General features: G+C 45.6%; 1 protein-coding gene across 1 annotated transcript in view; it reads right to left on the bottom strand.

Annotated features, from left to right (window-relative positions):
• The window catches only part of LOC120060412 (ral GTPase-activating protein subunit alpha-1-like), an 82,550-nt gene that overhangs the window by 27,815 nt on the left and 27,991 nt on the right, over window positions 1-26,744 (bottom strand). The window contains exons 11-35 of the mRNA XM_039009717.1: window positions 24,753-24,935; window positions 24,445-24,516; window positions 24,152-24,300; window positions 23,726-23,849; window positions 23,151-23,320; window positions 22,724-22,791; window positions 22,396-22,572; window positions 20,550-20,732; window positions 19,254-19,344; window positions 17,613-17,694; window positions 17,167-17,383; window positions 16,836-17,018; window positions 16,465-16,623; window positions 16,163-16,356; window positions 15,895-15,993; window positions 15,535-15,690; window positions 15,311-15,439; window positions 11,962-12,087; window positions 11,188-11,246; window positions 8,690-8,798; window positions 6,734-6,844; window positions 6,529-6,597; window positions 6,188-6,322; window positions 3,831-4,014; window positions 1,460-2,468 (exon numbers count right to left, since the gene is read on the bottom strand). Of these exons, the coding sequence (XP_038865645.1) occupies window positions 1,460-2,468; window positions 3,831-4,014; window positions 6,188-6,322; window positions 6,529-6,597; window positions 6,734-6,844; window positions 8,690-8,798; window positions 11,188-11,246; window positions 11,962-12,087; window positions 15,311-15,439; window positions 15,535-15,690; window positions 15,895-15,993; window positions 16,163-16,356; window positions 16,465-16,623; window positions 16,836-17,018; window positions 17,167-17,383; window positions 17,613-17,694; window positions 19,254-19,344; window positions 20,550-20,732; window positions 22,396-22,572; window positions 22,724-22,791; window positions 23,151-23,320; window positions 23,726-23,849; window positions 24,152-24,300; window positions 24,445-24,516; window positions 24,753-24,935 (4,238 nt within the window). The remainder of the gene's footprint in view (window positions 1-1,459; window positions 2,469-3,830; window positions 4,015-6,187; window positions 6,323-6,528; window positions 6,598-6,733; window positions 6,845-8,689; window positions 8,799-11,187; window positions 11,247-11,961; window positions 12,088-15,310; window positions 15,440-15,534; window positions 15,691-15,894; window positions 15,994-16,162; window positions 16,357-16,464; window positions 16,624-16,835; window positions 17,019-17,166; window positions 17,384-17,612; window positions 17,695-19,253; window positions 19,345-20,549; window positions 20,733-22,395; window positions 22,573-22,723; window positions 22,792-23,150; window positions 23,321-23,725; window positions 23,850-24,151; window positions 24,301-24,444; window positions 24,517-24,752; window positions 24,936-26,744) is intronic.

Raw genomic sequence — 26,744 nt, 5'->3', positions numbered from 1 at the left:
TTGTTCAGGGGCAGAACGACAGATTTTTACCTTGTCAGTACAAGGATTCGATCTTGCAACCTTTCGGTTACTAGTCCAAGGCTCTAACAACTAGGCTACCTGCCGCCCCAACTTTGCCACAGCTGCTGAAAACAACCCAAGGGGAAACACTGAATGTGGTATGAATGCCAGGGGAAGGAAAGTGATGCATTTTTTCCCCATTTAAAATCATGATTTAATAAAATGTTTTTTTTTAAAGGAGAGAGAGGCAGGGTTTTTAAAAGTCTGTGTCCTTTTATTCTCCCTTTCTGTGATGGGAGTAGGCTAATAACCACTACCAGCGCCTGTGTGAGGGTTATTGTTAGGGATATCTCCGGCAAGTATGTTCTATGTTCTAGTGCCTGACCCTCCATTCCACTCATAAGATAAGAGATCTTTCATATAAACCCCATCACACTCATAAACCCCCCCCCCCCCCCCCCCCCCATTCAAAACACATAAACCTGTTAAAGATATATTTTCGGACGAGTAATGAAGGGGAGAAATTAATGGAAGGGGCTATTTTTATGTCGAGCACTGCTCCTGGATAGATGGATGGAGAAAACATGTGTTCACTGATAAACACGGCCATTAGGGCTCGATGTGATGCGCGGTTTCCATTTAGCTCAATTAGTTCTCATCAATAAAGACCCAGCATCCATCTCTCGTAATACAATGAGATAATACTTCAAAGACATCAATGCAATGGGAAAAGCCATCAGAAATAGCTGCTTCGGAAATGAATCTAAGTAAAGTAATTTAAGTGAAGTGTGGTGATAATGAGGTGGATGAGATTATAGAGAGAAACAGAAAGAGACAGACAGACGGACACACAGAGAGAGAGAGAGAGAGAGAGAGAGAGAGAGAGAGAGGGGGGGAGATGAACAGCGAAAGACAGAGAGGGAGATAAACAGAAAGACAAAGAGAGAGAGTGCGAGAGAGAGAGTGAGAGAGCTGGACTAGTCTAAGCTGATTATACTAAATCTAACGGGCTGAGAGACAAACAAGGCTTGCGGTAGCAGTGACACAGAATGCAGTTTCCCACTATCTGAATTTAGCACAGTACCTAGAACAAGCTAGGAAAACAAGCCAAAGCCGACAACAAGCTAAAGTTAAATCATCACATACCCATCCTCTACCTGAATCTACTGGATCTCTAAAACATTGTCATCAAATGTCCCAGTTCTCTAAATTAATACCAACAGAATACATCTATTTCATTATAAAAACTTAAATCAACTGTAAACTATGATTTTGGTTGTGTTCAGTAGGGCATAGTGTAGCAAAACTTTTTGAAACGGTTTGAAATGGAAACTGAAATTGGGCTTTTCATTTTGGACAAGGTAGTACCTCGCTTTCACTCAGTTTCAAAAAGTTTTCTCCTGCTTCATGCCCCACTGAACAGGACCCTAATTTGTGGTGTGGTTGGTCTCTCTTTCACCTCTTCTCCCAGGAGTTCATGCCCAGGATGTTGAGTAGCAGCCTGCAGTAGTAAAAGGCTGACTGGGGCCTGTGGGGCTCCGGCTCCCCCTGCTCCACAGCCCTCATGCTCAGCCCATTCCCCCTGTGCACCGCAAAGTCCCTCTCCTCAGCACACTGCTTCAGGATGGCATTGATCACGTCGTTCTCCTGCTTCTCCGAGACGCAGACAGGGGGCGGGGCGGGGATGTTGAGGGGGGCTCCGGCGCGCTGCAGACACTCGGGGCTGGAGTAGCCCAGGTACTGCAGCATCTCATCTAGAACGTCATCTTCTCGTAGGGAGTCCCAGGACGGAACCACCTCCCGACACACACGCTTGGCCTGCGGGGCCATCAGCTCCAAGGCACTTTCCTCCTCCCCCTCTTCTTCCTCCTCCACAGCCTCCCCCTGCTCCTCCTCTCCCAGCTCATCCTCTCCCAGCACCACAACCACCTCTTCTTCTTCTTCCTCCTCCTCCTCCTCCTCCAGTGCAGCCCCCTCTTCCCTCTCCTCCCTCTCGCCAAGCTCCCCTGCTCGGTTCTTCTCCCCATCTGTATTCGTTCTCTCTGTAGGTCTTTTACTGTAGAGGTGCAGGGGCTGGTTAGGAGCACCACAGTGAGGCGGGCCGTACAGTACAGCCGAGTCCCACGAGTGTTTGCCGGAGATATCCCTAACAATAACCCTCACACAGGCGCTGGTAGTGGTGAGGCCTGCAGACATCCCACCTCCGGGCACACCGTCCTCAGCCCGGATCTGGAGACAGGACAGGAGGGTGGTACCGTTCAGGACAAAGAACTGTAGGTTGGGCCCGTCGAAGAGCTCTGGGGCCAGGTCAGGGCTCTCGCTGTAGGGGTTGTCCATGTTCTCACAGACATGGCTGGTCAAGGTAGCAGGGCCTCCAGACATGGGGTAGTGGCCAAGGTGGTTGACGAGGTGGGTGATGACTGTCCTGGCTGCGATGGAGATCAGACCATGCTGGATACGGCTCCGTACTACAGGGAGAGAGGAAGAATAAGGAGATAAAGAGAGGAAGAGCTCTACAATTAGAACAGGGGTATGTATTGGAATCTGTTTAATGTTGACGTTTCAAGGCCAGTGTCAATAAACAGAGAAGAAATAGAAAAAGAGAAGTCAGCCAGTCAGTCAGTCAGCCAGTCAATAACATGTAGGTATCAGCTCATCCCAGTGGGACCAGGTATTTGTAGTGTCAGAGTTTATCTCCAACAGAGTGTAGAGGGATGAGGGAGAGGACTCTGTCTGTGGAATCTAGCCATTTAGGGTATGATGAAGAAATCAAGGTCTGTGTAGTAGAGCGCTAGATTCCAGTTAGAACACTAGATACCTCAATTGCTCCAACTGAGAATCTCTTTACATTTCTGTGTGGCACCATGCAGAGAACAAGCCAATGCCATCACACTCCGTGTGCTAGCAGCCATCCCTTTGCAATAAGCATAATTACAGTCCCACAGAGCTGCACAAACCCTGAGCGAGCCATTACAGGGAAAAAAGAATGTGTCTATCGACAGAACATGATGACAGGTTTCTCTCCCTCTCTCTCCAACAAAATCGAAGGTGCCCTTTCAGGTACAGGTCTCTCTTGCATAAGCAATTTTGATCTCAATGAGGCAAACCTGTATAAATAAAAAGGTAACATCTTCCCTTCCCTCTCTCCATCCAGCCATCCTCTGCCACACCAAAAGAAAATGAGTGAAATAAACAAATAAATGGATAGATAGAGGATTATAGATAGAGGACCCACCGGAGAGAAAGACAGTTAGTTGCTAACAACTTTGGAAGGAAAGCAGCATGCCTCACAAAGTGCTCCAATGATTAGTCATTTTCTCCTGATGGAAAAAGCTGCAGGTGCCCAGGTACAGAGGCTCCCTGCTGCTCTGAATCTAACACAGGAGTCAGGACACAGAGGAACCTAGCTGCATTCACATCACATTCAGTCCTTAGCACTGCTACCTTTAACAAGCCAGGCCACACCTAGCACTGATATAGTGGTACCCTCCATTAGACACCATGATGAAGAAGGCTACAGACATATCAGGGCTAGGCCAGACCTAAGGCAGAGCAGCCACACTGACTGGACTCAGCTCATCCATGTTCCCTCTCCTCATCAGATAGTTGGTATTATTTCAGTGGGGCAACAAAAATGTCTGGATCGGAATAACGGTAAAAACATGGTTATAGTTACTCTGTAGTGTAAAGTGCAACCAATATGTTTCTAAAAAGGGGCTTTTGAATATCCACGAGATTATATGGACTAAAACATGAACGAGTAGGATATGTAGAGATGACAATGTGACTGAGAAAAGGAGAAGTAGCAACAGAACAGGTAGTGTTCTTACCCTCGGTGACCGGCTGTAGTTTGGAGGAGCGTTCTGAGTCAGGGGAGTGGAGGGGCTCTGGTTCCTTCAGACTCTCCAGCAGCAGGAAGGGGTCGTAGTCAGGACTGGTCAGGTCTGACAGGTTCATGGGGAAATACCTGGGGCTGTTGAAGTTCTGGGCCCCATACACACAGCCATGCAGCACCTGTGAGTAGAGAAGGGAAGAAAGGGGAGATCGGAGAAAGCCCCAAGAAATCAATCAATTAACACTACCGTATTTCACATGACTGTAGTTTTCTATAGAGAGAGAAAGAAAGAGAGAAAGTAATTAAATTATCTGCCAATCCCGTCACTGTGCATTTCCATGGAGACAGAGAGGGTGGTAATGGGAAGAGAGAATGCTGTGATTGAGTGCTGACTACCGAGGACTGACTACTGAGCAGTGAGTGAGTCTGGGTGCACTGAGTGCCAGCTGTGGCATGCATTAGGAAGGAGTCCCCCCAGTCTGTATTAAAGATGTAACGAAGCAGTCCTGAACTGTTCCACCATTAATGACTCCAGAGACAGATAGACATACTCCCTGCCACAGAAAGCCTCTGCTAATAGCTCCATTACTAAAAAAAAAAAAAAACTAAACACAAAGAAATATTACTACATGGTTTGTGTACGACACCCCCACTAGATGCTGCGGTCAACGTGAAGCAGAGATCCCTGCTAGCATATGTACAAGTAAAATCGTATACGTCGGCATTACAGTTGAAGTCAGAAGTTTACATACACTTAGGTTGAAGTCATTAAAACTCGTTTTTCAACCACCACAGATTTCTTGTTAACAAACTATAGTTTTGACAAGTCGGTTAGGACATCTACTTTGTGCATGACAATTGTTCTCAGACAGATTATTTCACTTATAATTCACTGTATCACAATTCCAGTGGGTCAGAAGTTTACATACACTAAGTTGACTGTGCCTTTAAACAGCTTGGAAAATTACAGAAAATGATGTCACGGCTTTAGAAGCTTCTGATAGGCTAATTGACATCATTTGAGTCAATTGGAGGTGTACCTGTGGATGTATTTCCAGGCCTACCTTCAAACTCAGTGCCTCTTTGCTTGACATCATGGGAAAATCAAAAGAAATCAGCCAAGAGATAAAAAGTCTGGTTCATCCTTGGGAGCAATTTCCAAAGGCCTGAAGGTACCACGTTCATCTGTACAAACAATAGTACGCAAGTATAAACACCATGGGACCACGCAGCCGTCATACCGCTCAGGAAGGAGACGCTTTCTGTCTCCTAGAGATGAACGTACTTTGGTATGAAAAGTACCTTGTGAAGATGCTGAGGAAACAGGTACAAAAGTATCTATATCCACAGTAAAACGAGTCCTATATCGACGTAACCTGAAAGGCCGCTCAGCAAGGAAGAAGCCGCTGCTCCAAAACCGCCATAAAAAAGCCAGACAATGGTTTGCAACTGCACATGGGGACAAAGATTGTACTTTTTGGAGAAATGTCCTCTGGTCTGATGAAACAAAAATAGAACTGTTTGCCATAATGACCATCGTTATGTTTGGAGGAAAAAGGGGGAGGCTTGTGAGCCGGAAAACACCATCCCAACCGTGTGGCAGCATCACGTTGTGGGGGTGCTTTGCTGCAAGAGGGACAGGCGCACTTCACAAAATAGATGGCATCATGAGAAAGTAAAATTATGTGGATATATTGAAGCAATATTTCAAGACATCAGTCCGGAAGCTTGGTCGCAAATGGGTCTTCCAAATGAACAATGACCCCAAGCATACTTCCAAAGTTGTGGCCAAATGGCTTAAGGACAACAAAGTCAAGGTAATGGAGTGGCCATCACAAAGCCCTGACCTCAATTCTATAGAAAATGTGTGGGCAGAACTGGAAAAGCGTGTGCGAGCAAGGAGGCCTACGAACCTGACTCAGTTACACCAGCTCTGTCAGGAGGAATGGCCAAAATTCACCCAACTTATTGTGGGAAGCTTGTGGAAGGCTACCCGAAACATTTGCCCCATGTTAAACAATTTAAAGGCAATGCTACCAAATACTAATTGAGTGTATGTACACTTCTGACCCACTGGGAATGTGATGAAAGCAATAAAAGTTGAAATAAATCACTCTACTATTATTCTGACATTTCACATTCTTAAAATAAAGTGGTGATCCTAACTGACCTAAGACAGAGCATTTTTACGAGGATTAAATGTCAGGAATTGTGAAAAACTGAGTTTAAATGTATTTGGCTAAGGTGTATGTAAACTTCCGACAAACTGTATATATTGTCTTGAAGTCAATCAATTCACAATGCTACTTCAGAAAGCTCATATAGAATGTTCCATTTTTGGATTGGGCATACCTTATAGATACAGCTGATGACAGACTTGTCTGGCTTGTCCTTGTCAGGGCTGAGTGTTTGGACAGGCTGCAGCAGAGTCTTAGGAGGCAGAGCCATCACCCAGTCCAGGAGGCACAACAGCAGAGACACCACCAACTAGGGACAGACAGACCACAACAAATACAGTTTGATTACATCAATAAAGCAGAGAACAAAATACTGGATCATGACAGAAAATGAATTGTGCTTCTGCAAAAAAACATGTCAGGCCAGTACTGTAAACAGAAAACTAACAGTAACATTGTATTATTAATATGTCTCCATTTGACTAGGAGAGTTGTGTATGAGGTGAGGTGACATACCCTCTTGTCCAGTTCATGAGGGGAAGATTCTGTAGTGGGGAGCAGGTGAGTTACGGTCGCTATGAGGATCTGAAACAAGAGTCAAAACAAAATTGTAAGCAAAAATATATTGTATTGTTTTGTAATTTAAAAAGGATACTCTTGAAAAGTTCCAGGAATAATTCACATACCTTAACGCATAAATAAAATGGACACGCAAATTTACCTCAACTATTTTCTTTGGAGTGTCTGGGGGGAATTTCTGAAGGTCATCGACATAGTTTATGAGCAAGTGCAGAATGTCGGAGGCCACCAGCGCGACAGTTTTATTTGGAAACTGAAAAACAAAAAACAGACAAAAACACTCACTACTCTCAGCAGATGTAGAGTAGTGTAGAGCAGGGATGGGCAACTTGCGGCCCGCAGGCCCCCCCTTTTGTAGGTCTGCAGATCAATCCCCCCGCCAAAAACACATAAAAAACATCTCAACTTACTGTTGAGAGTTAGAATAGTAGAATACACTATGTGCCATTTTGAAATGTGGTTGCATCAGCATTTTTTCACTTGTTTTGTCAGTAAATGACAGCCACTTAATAAGCACTTGTCAGCTAACATTTTGTAGATTGTAGTGAAGATGGTCGAATTAGCGACCGGGGGCGTCCATTTATTTTGTTAGTCACTCACTTAGATATCATATTAAAAACTGCAAACATTTCTCTCCACCCTATGGCATAATTTCTAGAACTGCATGAAATTAGTTATAAAAATTGCTAAATCTTCTCTCCCCTCCATGGCAAAATGGTAGAATTGCAGCAAACTTGCTATAAAACTGCCTCCCTCAACACAACTTAACTTAGGGCCCCCAAAAGACTAGGGCTCTGACTGCATGTGTGGGTATGAATGTGGGTACGCAGACCCATGAGCCACTGCAGCCCCTCATGATGAGTTCAAATTTTTTGTGGCCCCCACCCCCCATCAAAGTTGCCCATCCCTGTTGTAGAGCCAAGCTGACAGGAGAAAAACAGCACATTGTGTAAGAGACTGTCTTGATCTGTGATCAGGATTAAGGTGTGGATGAGCCTAATTCTGCTGACCGGAAGAGGCCCAAACACTCATTGAGAGGGAGGGTGGGGGGCTCGACCCTCCTCTCACTGTGAGAGGTGTAGGCTGAAGGGGCTCAGGGAGAGGCAACCCTCCTATTCCCTGCTCCTCCTTCTGGCACCATCTTAATTGCTTAAAAATCTCCTCCCCTTCATCTGCACCAATTGGGAAAGACTTGACAGGTGAAAAGGTGACAGGCTACTACCTGGTCAGTTATTTCAGATCAGTGCAATAAAGGAAAGGAAGTGAAGAGAGGACGGACATTTTCGACAATTGAGGAAGAGCCATTGTGAGTGTGTGAGGGGTGTGCGAGGGGCTCAGGGAGACAACCCTCCTCCTCTCCGTGACCCTGGCTCAGGAAGACTGCAGAGTGCTTCTCCAGACCAGCAGTGCCAATGCCCACACAAAACAATGGGCCGGATCACCAGCCATCCCATTTGATTGGATAACAGTATGGACAGGAGGAGGGAGAGAAGGGGGGCCCGTTGGGCAGGCGCCCTCATTTCAGATGATAGAAATATAATAATTCCTTGAGGTCGGTGGAGCATGCATTCTTCACTGGATTAGCCTTCTGTCTGAGGAGAGTGGAGCGCAGTGGAGAAGCCAAAACATGTTGACAGTCAGGCCAGATTTAGCTGGGTTAGAGTTTGGTGGTGTGTGTGTGTGTGTGTGTGTGTGTGTGGGGGGGGGCACAGACCAGACCAGACCAGACCAGTCGGTACTGTCAGTAAGCTTCTTCTGGCTACTCAGTGCAGCCCATCGCTCTCTCCAGGCAGGCTAAAACTAAGTGTGCCAGTAAACACCACACAGACCAGGGCAGCCCCCAGGGAGACTGCTGCTGCTGTGCTACTTCTAACCAGGGACTGCAACAGAACACTTCCCATGGCAAGGGATGAAGGCAAGGCAACACATTTCAAAATTCAAGTCACTGTGCATGGCAGATGACGCCACAAGCACCAAGGTTAAGGGTTCAATTCCTGCAGCAATCACATACTAGAAATGTACGCACTCACTCACAGAACTATTAGTCACTTTAGACAAAAGCGTCTGCTAAGTAAAGTGGCATATTATATATAGCTACCTTCAGAGTGACACAGATGACGTTGAGGGCTTCTTTGATCTGAGTGTGTTGGGTGCCGTGGACCAACTCCTCACACAGCCAGATACCCAGACTGCACAGGGCCACACACCTGACGGGGGCAAACACAACTACTATTCATTTTCTATTGGGCTGTTTTTTTAACAGACATCTTAGCCCATAATAATTTATGTCACATGTTAAAGTTGGTAACCCATAAACCCACATTAACACATACATACAGTGCATTTGGAAAGTATTCAGACCTCTTGACTTTGTCCACATTTTGTTACGTTACAGCCTTATTCTAAAATTGCTTAAATAGTTTTTTTCCTCTCAATCTACACACAATAATGACATTTTTTAGAAATGTTAGCAAAATGTATAAAAAAAACTGAAATATCACATTTACATAAGTATTCAGACCCTTTACTCAGTACTGTGTTGAAGCACCTCAACGATTACAGCCTCGAGTCTTCTTGGGTATGACGCTACAATCTCTGCAGATCCTCTCAACCTCTGGCAGGTTGGATGGGGAGCTTCGCTGCACAGCTATTTTCAGGTCTCTCCAGAGATGTTAGATCGGGTTCAAGTGGGCCACTCAAGGACATTCAGAAACTTGTCGCGAAGCCACTCCTGCGCTATCTTGGCTGTGTGTTTAGGGTCGTTGTACTGTTGGAAGGTGAACCTCGCCCCAGTCTGAGGTCCTGAGTGCTCTGGAGCAGGTTTTCGTCAAGGATATCTCTGTACTTTTCCTCTGTTCATCTTTCCCTCGATCCTGACTAGTCTTGCAGTCCCTGCCACTGAAAAACATCCCCAAAGCATGATGCTGCCACCACCATGCTTCACAGTAGGGATGGTGCCAGGTTTCTTCCAGATGTGACGCTTGGCAATCAGGCCAAAGAGTTCAATCTTGGTTTCATCAAACCAAAGAATCTTGTTTCTCATGGTCTAAGAGTCCTTTAGTGCCTTTTGGCAAACTCCAAGCGGGCCGTCATGTGCCTTTTACTGAGGTGTTGCTTTTATCTGTCCACTCTACCATGAAGGCCTGATTGGTGGAGTGCTGCAGAGATGGTTGTCCTCCTGGAAGGTTCTTCCATCACCAGAGGAACTCTGGAGCTCTGTCAAAGTGAACATCAGGTTCTTGGTCACCTCCATGACCAAGGTCCTTCTCCCCTGATTTCTCAGTTTGGCTGTGCGGCCAGCTCCAGGAATTGTCTTGGTGGTTCCAAACTTCTTCCATTTATGAATGATGGATGCCACTGTGTTCTTGGGGACCTTCAATACTGCAAAAGAAATGTGGTACCCTTCCCCAGAACTGTGCCTCGACACAATCCTGTCTCGAAGCTCTACGGACCATTCCTTGGACCTCATGGATTGTTTTTTGCTCTGACATGCACTGTCAACTGTGGGACCTTATATAGACAGGTGTGTGGCTTTCCAAATCATGTCCAACCAATTGAATTTACCACAGGTGGACTCCAATCAAGTTGTAGAAACATTTCAAGGATGATCAATGGAAACAGGATGCACCTGAGCTCAATTTCGAGTCGCATAGCAAAGGGTCTGAATGCTTATGTAAATATGGTACCCGTTTATTTTTAATACATTTGCAAACATTTCTAAAAACCTGTTTTCACTGTCATTAAGGGGTATTGTGTGTAGATTGATGAGGAAAAACATGAATTTCATCAATTTTAGAATAAGGCTGTAATGTAACAAAATGTGGAAAAAGGGAAGGGGTCTGAATACTTTCCGAATGCAATGTAAACGCTTAATCAACTGGTAATGTCATTGTCAGTCTGACCTTGTATGAGACGAACAGGGACAATATGCTGTGTAGACTACAGTATAACCAAGGACAGTTCTAAATATCACCAATGTCCTCCCCATTCCCTCACGTCCAGCCCCCCAGGTCTCTCAGTATTTAGCTGTCTAACACCGTGGCACGGACACCCAAACTAGCACCTCTTCCACCGAGGGGGCCAGGTCCTGCAGAAGACAGAGACTGTCCACCAAATAGAACCCTATTCCATATAAAGTGTAACATTTCTGACCAGGGCCCATAGGGCTCAAAAAGTAGTGCACTATATAGAGAATAGGGTTCCATTTGGGACACAGTAGACGGCAGGGGGAGTACACTACTCCTCACTCCCCCATAAGCCTACAGTCAGTGGATTACTTCAGATGACACTTGGCTTAATCTGTCTGTCTGGCTAGGTTACAGTATGGATGACCAGGCAAATCTGACAGCATTGATTATTTCCCCCTCCAAAACCCCAGCTCTCATGGCCTATTGTCTGCCACAACCATTATCACCATTATTATTACATTAATCTGCTGGGCAGATGTCTTCCTCAGGTCAGAGAGACAAAGACTGCTTACTGTCATATGCTAGTAATCTACCTCACAAATGTCTATGTATGTTTTTCGTATAATCTATGTCAGTGTAAAGTGTTGATTGTCGTTTAATTCAAGAGCTCGTGACGTGAGAAAAATACCTGGCTGGGGCTGAAGGCTCATCTCTTGCTGAACTCAGGATGTGTTTGATGATGTGTTCCTGAAACAGAGAACAGAGTCAATCAATCAATCGACAGATGAATGTACGAATCAGCCGGTTTTATTCTTCGGGCTTCAGCAAAATCTGTAGGTCTGCTGAAAACACAGATGCACACACAGACAAAACAGACTCCCTATTGGCTGAATTAACCAGTGCTTTGTCATTCATAGCCAGACCCAGGCTATCAGATGCCATCGTGTGAAATTCTCTGTCCAAATATGAAACGCTCTCATGCATGGAATTAGCTCTTTAACCAGCAATCAACCAAAAGCGACCCAATAACAACAAGGTCCTGTGAATGGGCGCCTGTGGCATAGCTAATCACCCATTAGAGAGTTAGCTAGGCTGGCGTTGATGCTCCCTCAGTACCACAGGGATAGAAATAAAAAAAGGTAATTAGGTTTAATGTGCGTTTGATACAACATCAAACAGTATGTGGGTTAGGTGGTCTAACGGTTACTAGTGATCTAGTGGTTAATGACGCCACCTCCAGGTCATTAATGCCCGTGTCAGTATTGGTAATAAACTCAATGCCCACTGCCCTTTGACAAACTCTGTCCCCCTCCTATCTTTTCAATATACCCCTCTCTCTGACCATCTTGTAAAATAGTACAAAATGACCACTTCTCTGGAACCGGTTCCTACAGGTTGAAGCTATAGAGTAAAGCAGGTTGAAGACAAGAGTTAAGCAACCACCCCACATGAGGACAGTTACCTTGACGTCTCTGAACTTGGTCATGACCACGTCAGCGGTGGTGGGGTGCAGGGCGGGCAGCTCCTCATACAGGTTAGGGAAACACACCAGAGAACCCAGCAGGATCTGAGCCTCCACCCGCGGGGCCTGACAGACGGACGGACGGGTGTCAACTCACATCCACAGTTAAAATCCATATCACAACACTATCCTTTGCAATCCAGTCATGGGCAAACACAGAAGACGACGGTGTTGAAACAGACTATTGAACTGTACTGGGCGTCAGTGGAGTGTGGTGCATTCAGAAGTGTGTACAGCAGTGGTCAGCAAAATGTTCTGAGTCAAGATCACTTTCGCAGTCAAAAAGCAAGCCGAGATCTAACACTCAGATTTATATATTTACTTAAAAGAAATGTAACATTAACCTAATGAAAACAGTTCTGTAGGAATGAGGTTTGGGCAGTAGGCCAAATAGATTATCACAGCATATTGGCTATATGTCTGGCCTGCCAATATTGTTATTCTCAGACCATATTATATTTCAAAACTAGAGCTTTGATAACAAAAAATTATTCCCCGTTGGATCTCATTACTGGCCTATGTCAATCTACTATGCCTGAAGCCTGCCTACGGTTGCCTATGCACTTGAATGAGAAGTGCGCTTCAATTACCAAAAATTGCCCTACTTAATTGTGGCCATCAAAACTGTTTTTAACACGCGATTGCCTTTTCGAATTGTTGTGCAATGATTGGGCTTATAAAAGTACGTTTCACTTCACAATAACAGCACTTAGTTGACCAGGACAGCTCTTGCAGAGCAGAAATGTGACTAACTGACTTGTTGGAAAGGTGGCATCCTATGACAGTGCCACGTTGAAAATCACTGAGCTCTTCAGTAAGGCCATTCTACTGCCAATGTTTGTCTACGGAGATTGCATGACTGGGCGCTCGATTTTATACACCTGTCAGCAAGAGGTGTGACTGAAATAGCCGAATCCACTCATTTGAAGGGCTGTCCACATACTTTTGTATATATAGTGTACTACATAGCCTACTCCAGCTGTAAAGTGGTGCCATTAACTCAATATTGAGATGTGATAAATGATATTCACATACAACTGTAACTCCCCTCTCTGTAAATAGAATAGTATATTTTTCATCCAATTGCATTTTGAACAACAGTCACATGGTTGTGATTTTTAGAATGAACGTCGTTGTGCACAGCAGGAAGAGGGAGTGGCTAGCTCACACAGCAGCCGACAGCGAAACAGGGACAGGCAGATGCGTTCATATGGTTTATTTTTGGTCAATTGCACATTACTGTCAGAATAATGTCATAATAATACTTTTTTTTGTATTTTTATTGTGAGCGAAAAACTAACGTGACAGCCCAAAAATTTTTTTTTATTGGCACCCAAGCTACCACTTCATTTTCTCAATAGGTGGGGCGCTGTTTTCACTTTGTAAAAAATCGTTCCCAAATTAAACTGCCTCGTACTCAATTCTTGCTCGTACAATATGCATATTATTATTACTATTGGATAGAAAACACTCTCTAGTTTCTAAAACCGTTTGAATTATATCTGTGAGTAAAACAGAACTCATTTTGCAGCAAACTTCCTGTCAGGAAGTGAGAAATCTGAAATCGGGGGCTCTGTTCCAGGGTCAGCCTATTAATTTGCATGGAATCTATGGGTCTACATGCACTGCATACGCCTTCCACTAGATGTCAGTAGGCAGTGAGAGTTGGAATGGGGTGTATAGCTCTATGTGAGGCCGAACAAGACCTCTTGGAACGGTGGGTCCAGTCTTTTCACCGTTCCGCTTGGCGCGAGAGGGACCTCAGGATTGCGTTCTGAAAAGCTTTCGTTATAGACGTTAGATATATCCGGCTCTGATTTTATTTGATATATGTGTTAAAAACATCATAAACTAGTTATTTTAAACCGACTTATATCAGTTTATTTCGATTTTCTGGATTTTCTTTGTCTTGCGTTATGGTGAGTTGGACACTGCTGCGCCACATGGCTAGCGTTGGCTGCTAATTCTAGAGATGAAGACGACATTCTACAACCGAACAACAATTATTCTGGACAAAGGACAACTTGTACAAGATTCTGATGGAAGCTCATCAAATAGTAGGAACCATTTATGATGTTATTTCGTATTTCTGTCGAAAATGTTTAGACGTATATTCCGCCAGGATTTTGGGCGCTGTCTCGCTATAACGTAAGCTGTATGTCGTACTAAAGTTATTTAAAAAAAATCTAACACAGCGGTTGCATTAAGAACTAGTGTATCTTTAATTTGCTGTCCAACATGTATTTTTTAGTAAAGTTTATGATTAGTTATTTGATTAGATTAGGTGCCTCTCCAAGATTTCTCCGGACAATATTTCTGCATTTTCACTACGTATTCACATTGTAAAACCACGATTTGTGCCGCTAAATATGCACATTTTCGAACAAACCATATATGTATTGTGTAATATGATGTTATAGGACTGTCATCTGATGAAGTTTGAGAAGGTTAGTGAAAAAATTAATATATTTTGCTGGTTTATTCGCTATCGCTAACGTTGCCTTGAATGAATGCGGTTGTGTGGTAGGCTATTGTAGTAAGCTAATATAATGCTATATTGTGTTTTCGCTGTAAAACACTTAAAAAATCTGAAATATTGGCTGGATTCACAAGATGTTTGTCTTTCATTTGCTGTACACCATGTATTTTTCATAAATGTTTTATGATGAGTATTTATGTATTTCACGTTGGTCTCTGTAGTTATTCTAGCTGCTTTGGTGAGATTTGTGATGGTGGCTGCAATGTAAAACTATGATTTATACCTGAAATATGCACATTTTTCGAACAAAACATATGCTATACAATAAATATGTTATCAGACTGTCATCTGATGAAGTTGTTTCTTGGTTAGTGACTATTTATATCTTTATTTGGTCGAATTTGTGATAGCTACCTATGCGGTAAAAAAAATGGTGAAAATATGCAGTCTTTTGCTATGGTGGTTAGCTAATAGAAATACATAGTGTTTTCCCCGTAAAACATTTTAAAAATCGGAAATGATGGCTGGATTCACAAGATGTGTATCTTTCATCTGGTGTCTTGGACTTGTGATTTCATGATATTTAGATGCTAGTATTTACTTGTGGCGCTATGCTAGGCTATGCTAGTCAGCTCTTTTACTGATGAGGGTGCTCCCGGATCCGGGATGAGTACCAAGTAGAAGTTAAAAATGAGTGTCGCATTGCAAAGTCAAAGGGTCGCAAATGAGTATGTTTTGGTGACAGTTTTGAGCCCTGATTATTTTTGTGTATATGGAATCAGAAAGGGTGAATGGTGGTGATGTTCTCACGTTGAGCGAAGAGCAGGCTGTGACTCTGCTGGCTGCGATGATGAAGTCCAGGATGAGCATGGTGGCCCCGGGAAGGCCGATGCAGAAGAACCGAGGAGAACAGTGCTTAATGATGGTGTTCACTATGTCCTGAGAAACACAGAGAGTGAGAGTGTGACAGAGAGAGAGGGAGACCAATATTCACCATGACGCGAGGAGATTGGCAGATTGCCACATACACACACCTGGTCGACGTGCATGAGACCACAGTGCATGATGTTGTAGAAGTGTGTGAGGAAGTCCGAGTTGGGCGATACGTCCTGCCTCCTCTTCATGATCTTACAGATGAGCTTGTAGGCGTGCAGCTTCCCCTGTTTGTACCTCTCAGTCAGCATGGTCGCCTGTACAGTGGACAACAAGCAGTCAGTGACACAGATACAAGAGTAGAAGTATAACTTTGTTCACTTTTACGTCAGGGTCATGGTAAAAAGAAAGCTCGCCTGCATCTGCGCATTTGTTTCCCTGAAATTCAGAGGATAACGTGTGAAGAAGTGAAGTAACTTTTCCAGAATGGATTATATAAGGGAACGGTGAGAGGTACGTACTTTGAAGAGCCAGGGGGTGAGGATCCGAAGGGGAGGGATGAGGACCGGGGGAGGAGGAGACGACTGGTTGTCCAGAGAGATCCCCAGATTATCCCTGATCTGATGCGAGAGAGAGACACAATGAATGATAGAGGCAGAGAGAGAGAGAGGGGAGAGAGAGACAGACAGAGTGAGTATCTTGTGTGAACCAGTCTGATGTGTGACGCGATCTAAGGGCCTGTCAATGTATGGAGTACACAGTCGGATTGGTTCCCGTATGATTCCCTACCTTGGCCAGGTTCTGCCACAGCTCACAGAGGTAGTCAAAGACCTGCGCGTGGATCTCTGGGTCCTTAATGGTGTTCACATCTCCCAGAATTCCTAGCATTCTCCGCCACATCACCGTGGCAACGTCAGCGTGCCAACCAGTCAGCGAGCCACCAGCCATCACACTGCAGTCCTCTGTAGGAAATTCACTGGTTTCTGAGAGGATAGAGAAGAGGGACGGCACTTTTAGTATCCAAAAAGGCTGAGTGTGTTGTGCGTTTGTGTTGTGCGTTAGGTGATGAGAGCAGTGTGTATGTGTATTACCCAGGTCATCCGGAGTCCGTACTACAGAGTGACGTAGTTTCTCATCCAGCTGCAGGTCCTTGTGCTGCAGAGCTACATGTTCAGCGGTCAGCGTGGCTGGGGACGGGGTCTGAGAGCGGGAACCCCCCAGGGAATGCATCGGGGACGCACTCTCTGAACCTGGAGGGAGTCACAAACAAAGGAATGTCATTAATTAGGTAGTAATAATAGTTGATTGGATTTAATCCATATTTTATTATGGATTTCTATGGGTTTTTCCAGATGATTCAAGTGATTTGGTTAAGTAGGAAAGTCACTAAGATGTAGAAAAGGATGAGTGATGTGGACATTGAAAGGCGATGTATTCTGATTTGTTTATCTGCAGCTCTGACCTGTGATGGTGACGGTATCTGCAGACAGGCCAAGCTGGCTCAGACTACTGGTCTCTGAGTCAATGTGCAGGGTGGTGAGACTGGACAGCTCCGGTTCCTCTGCAGTCTGGGGTACTCCTCCCAGGCTGGTGTTATCCTGGTCCAACGACCCCGCACCACAGCCATCTGGACCAAAGCTGAAATCTAACAGCGCCACAACGGTCAGAGAAATAGTCCTCCTCCAGCATGTCAAGAGCAAGCTACAATCCACTCCACTACTATGTTACTTAGTTACACCGCCATGTTTTTTTACACTGTGAGCGAGCAGCAGCCGTGGTGACGTCAGACTTACTTTCAAACTTGCAGTTGGCGTACTGGAAGGCGTTAAATGAGTCCGATTGGCTGTCGGAGCTGATTAGGTCGCTGCTGCTGCCACTGGCTGGGGAGGTCCACTCGGAGGGCACGCCGGGGTCGTCTACGGGTCGTGTGGAGTTCTGACGGTTCAGGAGTTCTGGCAGGTCCTTAGGGATCTCCAGACTACCGGGGCTGCTGCCACGCCTGGTCATACCCTGCAAAGAGAGGTAGTTAGGACATGTGAGTGAGAGAAAGGGGTAGAGAGAAGATAGTACTCTGATGTTAGGAATAAAGTTAACACTCAGGGAGCATGGCTGAGGACATTCACTTACTCACTCAGCTGATAAACTAAGTGTGTGTGTGTGTGTGTGTATATGTTTGAGAGAGAGAGTGAGAGAGAGACCGCGGGAGATAGAGAAAATAGAGAATAGAACGGCGACTTACAGAGGTGCCTCCCGCTCGCAGACGCTCTTGGATAAACTCGTCCATCAGGTCTCCAAAGTTTTGGCTGCTGTTGCCTGCGTCACTGGACACAGGCCGCATCTTCTGACAAGTTTCCTCTTTGTTGGCTTTGTTCAGGCAGAGAGCAAAGGAACTACACGTCACACCACCGTTCTAGAAACTGACACACAGCACTACAACTACTAGCATCTTCATCTCACTAGCATACAGATCAACACAATAGCATTGGGAAAAAAATCTTGAACGCATGTCATTCCTATAGGCTGTAGAGAATGTTAAGTTCAGAAATGTGTGCCTGTGTAAAAGTATCAGTCCACACAGTAAGGTGATGGTGGTGTTGTATGTGATGTTATATAGAGAACAAGAATTAAGGTAACTGATGCACAAAGCTCAACAGAACAACCTTAAAGAAAAGCCAACCAACACAACGGGGTACAACCAGTGAAGCGATGCAGGAGTTACTCACATGCATTCCCAGAGAGAGAGGCCATGAGTACAGCACACCACAGAACAGAGATTAGTCAAGCTATGTTAACTCAACTGTGGTTAGGTGAGAGGGTAGCCAGTGTGTTAACTGGGTAGCCAAGAGGTACTGAAAGATGAGGCAGCATACACAAAAAAGGCCATGACACATTATTAAAACAGAGTGGTAGTGGTTATTATATGTACTTTTTCTCTCCGTTGGGCTGGATTGTCAGAGAGAAGCAGAGAGCAAAGAGTTTGTCCCCATCACGCCCTGTGACTTTCTCTGGTTAGTCTGAGCTTCCAAATTGGTTTTAGTTCTAGTGACCTGCCATTAAAAAAAAGTGTCTACTGCCCTAAGACGCCACTAAATCTTTGCGTTAACTGTTAAAATAGTATCAGTAAAACCTATGGGAAGAAAAAAGAAGAGACATGGGACTTTGCGGTAGTGTGTCATTGAGGTGACTCAAGAGGACCCAGCTTAAAGCTTTCCTGCCAGTTGGTAGTGCTGAAATCCTATTCTCCATCAGAAGGGCTATACTGCCTCCACCTGGTTGGAGGTATAATGACATGTCAGAGCATCAGCACAGACTAGAGGACAGATACATTTCCCAGGCTCATGTTCCTGTATAAATGAAAGCAATGGACTTCAGAGGACAGTATAATGCTACACTGTGTGTGTTATATGTCAATGTATTATTGAAATTTGTTAGCCTGTTTTGGCCTGATGAGATTGTAGAATTGTCCGGTGTGTGTGCAGTGAATGTGTTGTGCTGTATGGTGTTGTGTGATTTGAGGAGGCTGAGGGGGACGTGTGAGGCCGCATGCAGCATCCAGGGAGGGAAGGGGAGGGGCAGCAGAGATTTAGTCCCAGAAGCTGGAGGAAGAAGAGGAGGAGGGGGGAGCCGTCCCAGGAGGAGAGGAAGGGGGGCCTTCGGCCGGGCTTTGGTTCTTTTTTTGGATTGTGTCAGCTACAGTACTTTAAAACAGGGAACACAAAAAAAAGCTTGAATTCAATCCACATTCAGCAAAAAACTGTTAATTAAAAATGGAAAAGACGGAGGAGATAGAACGGTGGTGCTTTGTGTTTTTGTTTTGTCGTTTTGTTTTCCATGTTGTGGTAGTGCCTTGGAGCACAGCGACGCAACTGAAGTCTCTCACCTGGTGCTTTTCTTCCAAAATAGCCCAATACATGAGTGTACAGGTCCCTCAGGGGCGCCTCTGTGGCCCCGCCGGGGGCTTTGCTGTGCCGCTGGGGAGACGCGGAGCCGGAGGCGTGGGCCTTGGGCTTGGAGAGAGCATGGACCACAGATTTATACACACCGCCCAACAGAGCCCCCTGCTGCTGCCGAGAGGGACTGATCCCCGATTCCGCATCCTGGGATCTGGACCGGGTCCCACGGGGCCGAAGGGCAGAGCGCCCAAGACGGACACGCCCTTGCCCTGTCGCATGACCCCCCACTCCACTGGCCTCCCCATCAGGCTGCTCCCCGTTTCCGCTCACCCCCTCCCCTCCTGATCTCTCTTTACCCTTTGACCCACCCACTCCTGCCCCTCCAGACCCCCCCACTCCTACAGAGTGGCTGCTGAAGTGGCTGAGGCGGCGCAGCCTGGTCCTCCAGTGGGCCTCCTTGGAGTCTAGAGGGTTGTGGAACTGGACAGACTCTGTGGAGGGCCGGAAACTGACGTGCACCCCTCCCCCGTGGTGCTTTTTGAGCCTGCCCCGGACCAACCTGGGCTTGAGGGCGTGGTGGAGGGAATGGGACTGCTGCCGGGGCTGAGGGGCCTGTAAGCCTGAACCTCCTGTCTCGTTATTATACTCACACTCTGTGGCATCCTGCCTGACCAAGTGGGGCTCTCCTCTATTCTCTGTGCCCTGAGGAGTTACCTGCTGGTCTAGACTAGAGTGCCCCCTGCTGGCCAGCTCCCAGTCATCACTCTGCTCCAGACACTCATAAATGCTCCTCTCAGGAGGCTGCTGCTCTGCCTCTGCACTGTCCTCCTCTGCTGAGTCCAAGCTGCTCTGCTGCCTTACCTGGACCTGTCTCCTGACCTGCTGTGACCCTGACTGTACCGTCACAGCCACAGCGCTACCCTCCACAGCCTCACTAGGGCCACCCCTCTCCCCACCTCCCTCCTCCAGGCTTCTTTGCATCAGATACTCCCTGAGAGAGCTAAGCAGGTCCTCCTCACCCTCAGTCTCCCCCTCCTCCTCTCTCTCGGAGGACTGGGTGAGGGTGGAGGAGAAGGAGGTTCCACCACACGTCCAGTCAGGGGAAAGGGGGCGGGGGCCTATCATCTGCCACAGGTGGTCATAGATGCTATCCCCCACCTCCAGAGAGGCCACGCTGCTACCTAGGGTAGTGGGGTTTTTGGAGGGGTGCAGGGCGTGGAGGTGGGGGACAGAGACAGCAGTGGTGGGGTGAGAGGGGGGACTGTCAGGGACAGGAAGTGCACCTTTGACCCTCTCGGCGATGAAGGGCTCCATGATGTCGGAGGCGCTGCTGCTGCGGGGGAGCGTGGACCCCTGGGGGTCCAGGTCGCCAGACGCCGAAAACAACTCCGAGGCCGGGGTATCCTCGCTCTGGGAGCAGTGGCGGATCCTGGGGGTCCGAGAGGCCATCGGGGGATCGTCCATGTCTGGACAGAGAGGGGGGGGGACACAGAGCACAGCTCACTGGAGATGGGTCCTACTAACTCCACATGCAGGAAATACAGCGATGGGAATGGAAACAGTAAAATACACAACAATGTGGTCCAGCGATATGATCTTATATAGTTTGCAGACATGTCCATATGCAGCTTCTGTGGGCATTGCAAAATCAAATCAATTGCATGTCTATAATTTCCTATACATCTAATATATGTGTATAGGATTAGAGGGTCAGGTGGTAGAAGGTAGGCGAGCTTGTATCAATGGTTTATTCTAACCCAATATCGCTGGAACCAGGAGCACCAAACATGTTATGTATGCATGTTCACGGATACAAAAACAATGGTAGACAAAACATGGCAAAAACAGCATTCCTTTTCATGGATAATAAACGAATATTTCAGTTGCATCAAATAATATCCATATCAAAAGACAAAACAGCTGCCACAGAGGAAAAAGACTAATTAGAATGCATCAATAATACCAAATGAGAATTCATCCAAAAATCGGCTCTGGGTTGACAATATCTGTCATTTGGAGCAGATGTCATCAAAACCATACAATGATAGGGAATAGGGAGGCACACCAAACCACATGCAGGACAAACATTTAAAAAAAAACTAAAAACACACCCCCAGAGTCTAGGCCTGAGAGAAATATCCTTTCAGATGTTTATGAAATGGTGTGGCAGCAAACAAGATTCCCCCCCCCCCCCACATATGCAAAGACAGACAAGAAGTACACACAGATAGTGAGTGAAGAAGTGAAGTTGGTGGAGATACAGATAGAGACACAGGTACAGGCGTAGAGTAGTGGGCTCTACCTGCCAGCTTGTCAGCTAGGGGAGTGAGGACAGAGTCAGGCAGGAGAGGGTGGTGGTGATGGACGAGGACAGGGGCACTTTTAGCGCTGCGGATAAAGGCTTGGGACAGGAGGCTGTCGCCCGTAGAGCAGCTACGCAGGGCTGAGGGACGGATGGCCGCCAAAGAGAGGAGAGAGAAGGGAGGAGAGGAAGGAGAGAAGGGAGGAGAGGTGAAATAACGGGGGGAAGGAAGAGAATAAAAGAACAGTAGGGGTCATGAAAGAGGGACAGAGAGGAAATGGATAGAAAAGGGGGAGTTAAAAAGGGGGAAAGGAGGAAGGAGAGAAGGTGAGAAAGTGAGGGGAAAAAGTGAAGACGGTGACAGCAAGGTAGAGAGCAGTGACCTTCAGAGAGAGGAGGACAAGGAAAAGGCAAAGGTGACAAGCTGCTGTGTGGAGGCAGGTGGCTGTCTGTGTGGTTGTCTGTCTGCTTGTCTGTCTCTCAGGAGCCAGGTCACAGAGCCCTCCGTGAGCCAACACAATCCTCCTGCTCAGTTTAACGATTCTTCACTGGAGGACGCCTACACAGTACCGATTTCCCATTTCATTGATTATGTATAAATGGCTAAAATAAGAATAACTTGCCTTGGTCAATTTGATGACAGTTAATGGCAACATTGATCATCACACCAAAACCTTAAAATGTACCATGTATAAATCTACTGGAACCACTACATACAGCATTTTAAACAATGCATAAAAGATAAACACTTTGACACGAGGTTAAGACAACCAACCCTCCAGTATATAGACATGTAGTCTGATAAATATGATGGTTGTGACACTAACCCCCAGTCTTCTGGCGTATAGTGTTCCTGGCCTTCTCCATGCCCGGGGAGCCAGCGGTGGTGGCACTGCGCTGCCTCATGGCTGCTGCCTGGCCGCTCCCACTCCCAGGCTGGTCCCTGCTCCAGCCCTTAGAGAATGAACGGTCCACAGCCATTTTCTGGCCCTCGTGAGCTCCCCCTAGTGACCAACACAGAGAAGGGAAAGATCGGGTACAGGTTGGTTCGTCTCTGTGGTGTTAAATAGAAAGGGAGAGGGAAAGAGAGGGAGAGCTAGAGAGAGTGGAAGCAGTGTGTCTCTTAGAGAGTGTAAAGCAGTGATAGAGTTGTACCTTTTCCTTTGTGTTTCTTCTGTTTCTGTTCGCTCAGCTTGTCCAGCGGCAGCTCGTTGAGGTCCAGACTGCAACATTTAAAAGGGGCCAGCACTTGTTAACTCGAAATGACACAACGACAAGGTTCCAGTTTAACAAAGTTTACTATACTATATGAACACACTACAAGGTAGCCATTCCACTCCAGGCTAGGTCCATCAACAACAAGACTCCCTGCGCAGGCGCACTCTTGACTGAGTGATAGCCCCGTAATAACAGAAATATAGGGATATTTAAAACATGAACTTAACACACTCACTTAGATTTGGTTACAATTTCAACCTCCATTTAATATTATTTTATTTTCAACATGTCTTAACAAAACCCTTCGGCTTTTGCCTTCCTCAGTGTGTGTGTGTGTGATGAGCACGTTCTCTCATGTTTTTACCTGTACAGGTTGCGGGCCAGAACCTTGGTGAGCGTCTCCATGGTGAGGGACCACTCTGTGACCAGCTCCTCCCAGCAGGTGAGCGAGGACAGCACGGCCAGCAGGTCGTCCCACAGCTCCCTGGAGATGTACACGTTCAGGTTCCCCTTGATCCACGCCACTATCAGGGTCTACCAGAGGAAGAGGCAGAAAGACTAGCATGAAAAGTAGAAACGTCCTTTACAAACTTCCCTTTGTTAGGTTTCATGCGGAGGAAGTTTGTGGCGGCACCATGGCTCTTTCTCAAAAGTCTTTGCTCAATTCCTTGTGTCCTCCTCTTCTGTCATTTCCCAAATGATTTTCAAATTGTCAGTGGGAAGCAAGGAGAGGATTCAAGGAATCAAGAGAAAACCATTGAGAAAGCACCCTCATGTGGTTAGTCACAGTATGTGTCCCAAATGGTTCCGTCTTCCCAATATGGTGCACTAGTTTTGACATCAGCCCTATGGGCCCTGGTGAAAAGTAGTGCACTATATAGGGAATAGGGTGTCATTTAGGGCACATCCACTGTATGTTGTGAGTGCTACGCTGGGTACCTGAAAGACTGCCCCAGCCAGTCTCCCTGAGAGGGTCATGTTCTTCTTGCCGTGGGGCATGATTGAGGGAGGTCTCTTCATCACACATTCGGTTACCCTCAGCAGGACCAGCAGGATCTGCTCCCTGCACAGACAGACAGACAAGCAGATGCACCACAAGTGAGAAGTGGTCACATAGGGATATGTTGCACAAAAAGTAGAAAGGCCCTACCTCTCCACCTTGGCCCTAACCCTTCTGTAGGTATAAGGAAAAACATTTAAGCTCCCCCACTACACTGCTTATACCTATCCAGACCCTTCAGATCTGCAAACATTGAAGGGTTAGGGCTAATGGGAGTTGTGGGGAACAAATTGGGTCTGGCTGTAAATGTATGCTATGCTTCCTCATTAAAATCCATGGGCTGCTCAGTTAGTGTTGTGCTATACCATGTCTTCTGGTCCATGGTTTCATGCATGACCAGGCTACGGTAGATGTTAAGGACTCTCTTGCACATGTCAACATGTTCCTCTAGCAGCATCTTCAGCTCATTGGCTGGTTCCAGCAGAAACACATTGGCCGAGTTGGTGACAAACACCTGGGGTGGAAGAGAGAGGGAGATGACGGTGTTGAAGAAAGGCACTGAACTGGACAGTACCGTATGGAAGTTAGTGATCGTTACATAATTACTTAATATGGTTGCCTATTGTGCATAATGTGTGAGTTGGCCAATAGAATATACCTGTAGAGTGGGCTGAACACCTGCATGCACACTGTACTCCAGCAGCTCTTTCTCAGACACTTTATTCACCCTCTGAGGACACAGAAAGAAGCGCAAATACACAACATATGTTAGACTGAGAGACCATGAAGACATGATGTAGCCTGTCTACTTCTTTGTCTTGAGGGTCGTGTTCATTACCAAACGTAAGAAAACGGACTGAAACATGAGTGACTACCTAGACTCATTTTTGTCTTTAGTATGTCCTAATGAATAGGCCCCTGGTGCATCTATCCTCACCCACCCATAGCCCTAGCTCCAGCCCTCACCTCTTCCTTCTCTGGGCCCTGCTGGGGTACAGGCTCCAGGTTAACCTCTCCGGCGGTGGAAAATATCCTCTCCTCCTCCGGCTCCCTCATAAACAAAGGCTTGTCCTCCTGGGCAAACCACTCCTGGTACACCCGCACCACCTTCCTCATGGCTGCAGCCTCACACATTGGCAACAGGAAGGCCTGAGGACAATACAACAACGTCACTGTGCTAGATTCAAATGGAGCAGACTTGTTTATCCTAGCGGCTCTCTGTGGAGCATACAGACACACAATAACAGACTTTTACAGGGATATTTAGTGGGTAGTAGTACTAGTAGATGTAGGGTCGTTCCACGAAATGAGTCCCTTTTGGGTAGTGTAACTTGGTGAAAACTTTGATTTCACCTAATTTTAACATTGTCATGAACAGCACATTCAACTTATTAAAAAAAACATGTTTTCCAATCTCAAGGAGGTTAAATAAATAAATAAATATAATAAGTGCCTATTAAGTGCCAAAAAAAGTAACAGGGATGGCAATTTCATCTTAAATCTGCCACAAATCTCCTTGTGACATGGAAAGGAAGCTTGTGTGCAACAGGGAGGGGCAATTGAATGCAAACTTCACAATAGTTGTCTTTTTTATATACATTTCTAGCCTGTCTATCTATGAGTAATAGAGTTGACGCGTTATGCTCGACCCACTCAGTTTTCCACCACAAAACACCAAGAAAAAAACAAAGAGTAGAACCAGCTAAACTGCTTTTACACTTTGATTTGACTATTAATGTTCAATGTTTTTTTGAAAACATATAAAAATAAAAAAAATCAGTTCACGTGACCTTAAAATGAGGGAGTTTTTTTTGACCCTACAATGAAGTACTAATCACATGAAATAAATCTTTAGAAATGACTCTCTCAAAGCAACAAACAAGGGCTTTCCACTAACCTCGTTTCCATCCAGTTTTATTCGAATAAAGTCATACCGAAAAAAGAAACAAATCTGTGATGGAAACAGGAAGTTTCAATACAATTGTATAAATGCTGGCAGATAATTTGTTCGTTCGACATGGTGGTATCTTTTTGTATCTGTAAAATTATTAAGTGAGAAATGGCGGTGGAAACACCTTCATGCGCAAATATTGATATAAAAACCATCGTATCGAAGTAAACTTGGAATCACGCGATATGGTGTGTGGTCCTCCCACTACAACTTGGGAAACCATGCAGTTTATTAGGCTACAGAAGAAATAATTTATGATGAACTTCACAGTGTGGTGAAAGTGCACAGTGATCTTGATGCTCCTTTCCGAAAAAATATTGAGGGTCTGATTCTGGTGACATGCTTGACTGACGTTTGACAAATAAAACACCATAATAATCTCATTATGGAGACAAGCCTACCTGCACAGCATTCTCGCACTCCATCTGCGAGCTGTTGGCTAGAGTGCACATACCAAGACCAAAGCAGGCACATTTGCTATACGCAGATTGACAAAACTATTTTATTTGGTAGATGAAAACTTAAGCAGAAAAGTACATTTTGTGTGCACTACGTAATCACGTACAGATTTTTTTGGAAACAAACCACTGGTGGGAAAATGCGCATATTTTCTTTATTCAGATTTTAGAATAGTCGCATGAAACCTAGCTAATAATCATGAACATTAAGAAATTTGGGGGTTAAGTATCTTAAAACCTTTCTAGAAGTCACAGAAAGGGCACAGAGGTACATGTCAAACTGCTGAATTTTGTCACTTTCGCAAGTCCTCATTCATATAAAGAAATCTGACTTACTGAATTTTCCATGTGGTTCATATTAAAGGGCACTTCATTTAAAGCTGCAACATCGGTAACTTTTTGGGTGACATGACCAAATTCACATGGAAATGTGAGTTATAGATCTGTCGTTCGCATTGAAAGCAGGTCTAAGAAGCAGTAAATCTGTTCTGTGCGCTATTCCTATGCTTCCCGTTCATAAATACATTTTGTGTGTCTTTTACTTTCAGT

This window comes from Salvelinus namaycush, chromosome 15 (assembly GCF_016432855.1).
Source record: "Salvelinus namaycush isolate Seneca chromosome 15, SaNama_1.0, whole genome shotgun sequence".
NCBI classification, from domain to species: domain Eukaryota; kingdom Metazoa; phylum Chordata; class Actinopteri; order Salmoniformes; family Salmonidae; genus Salvelinus; species Salvelinus namaycush.
This window is presented reverse-complemented; position numbering and strand designations above follow the sequence as displayed.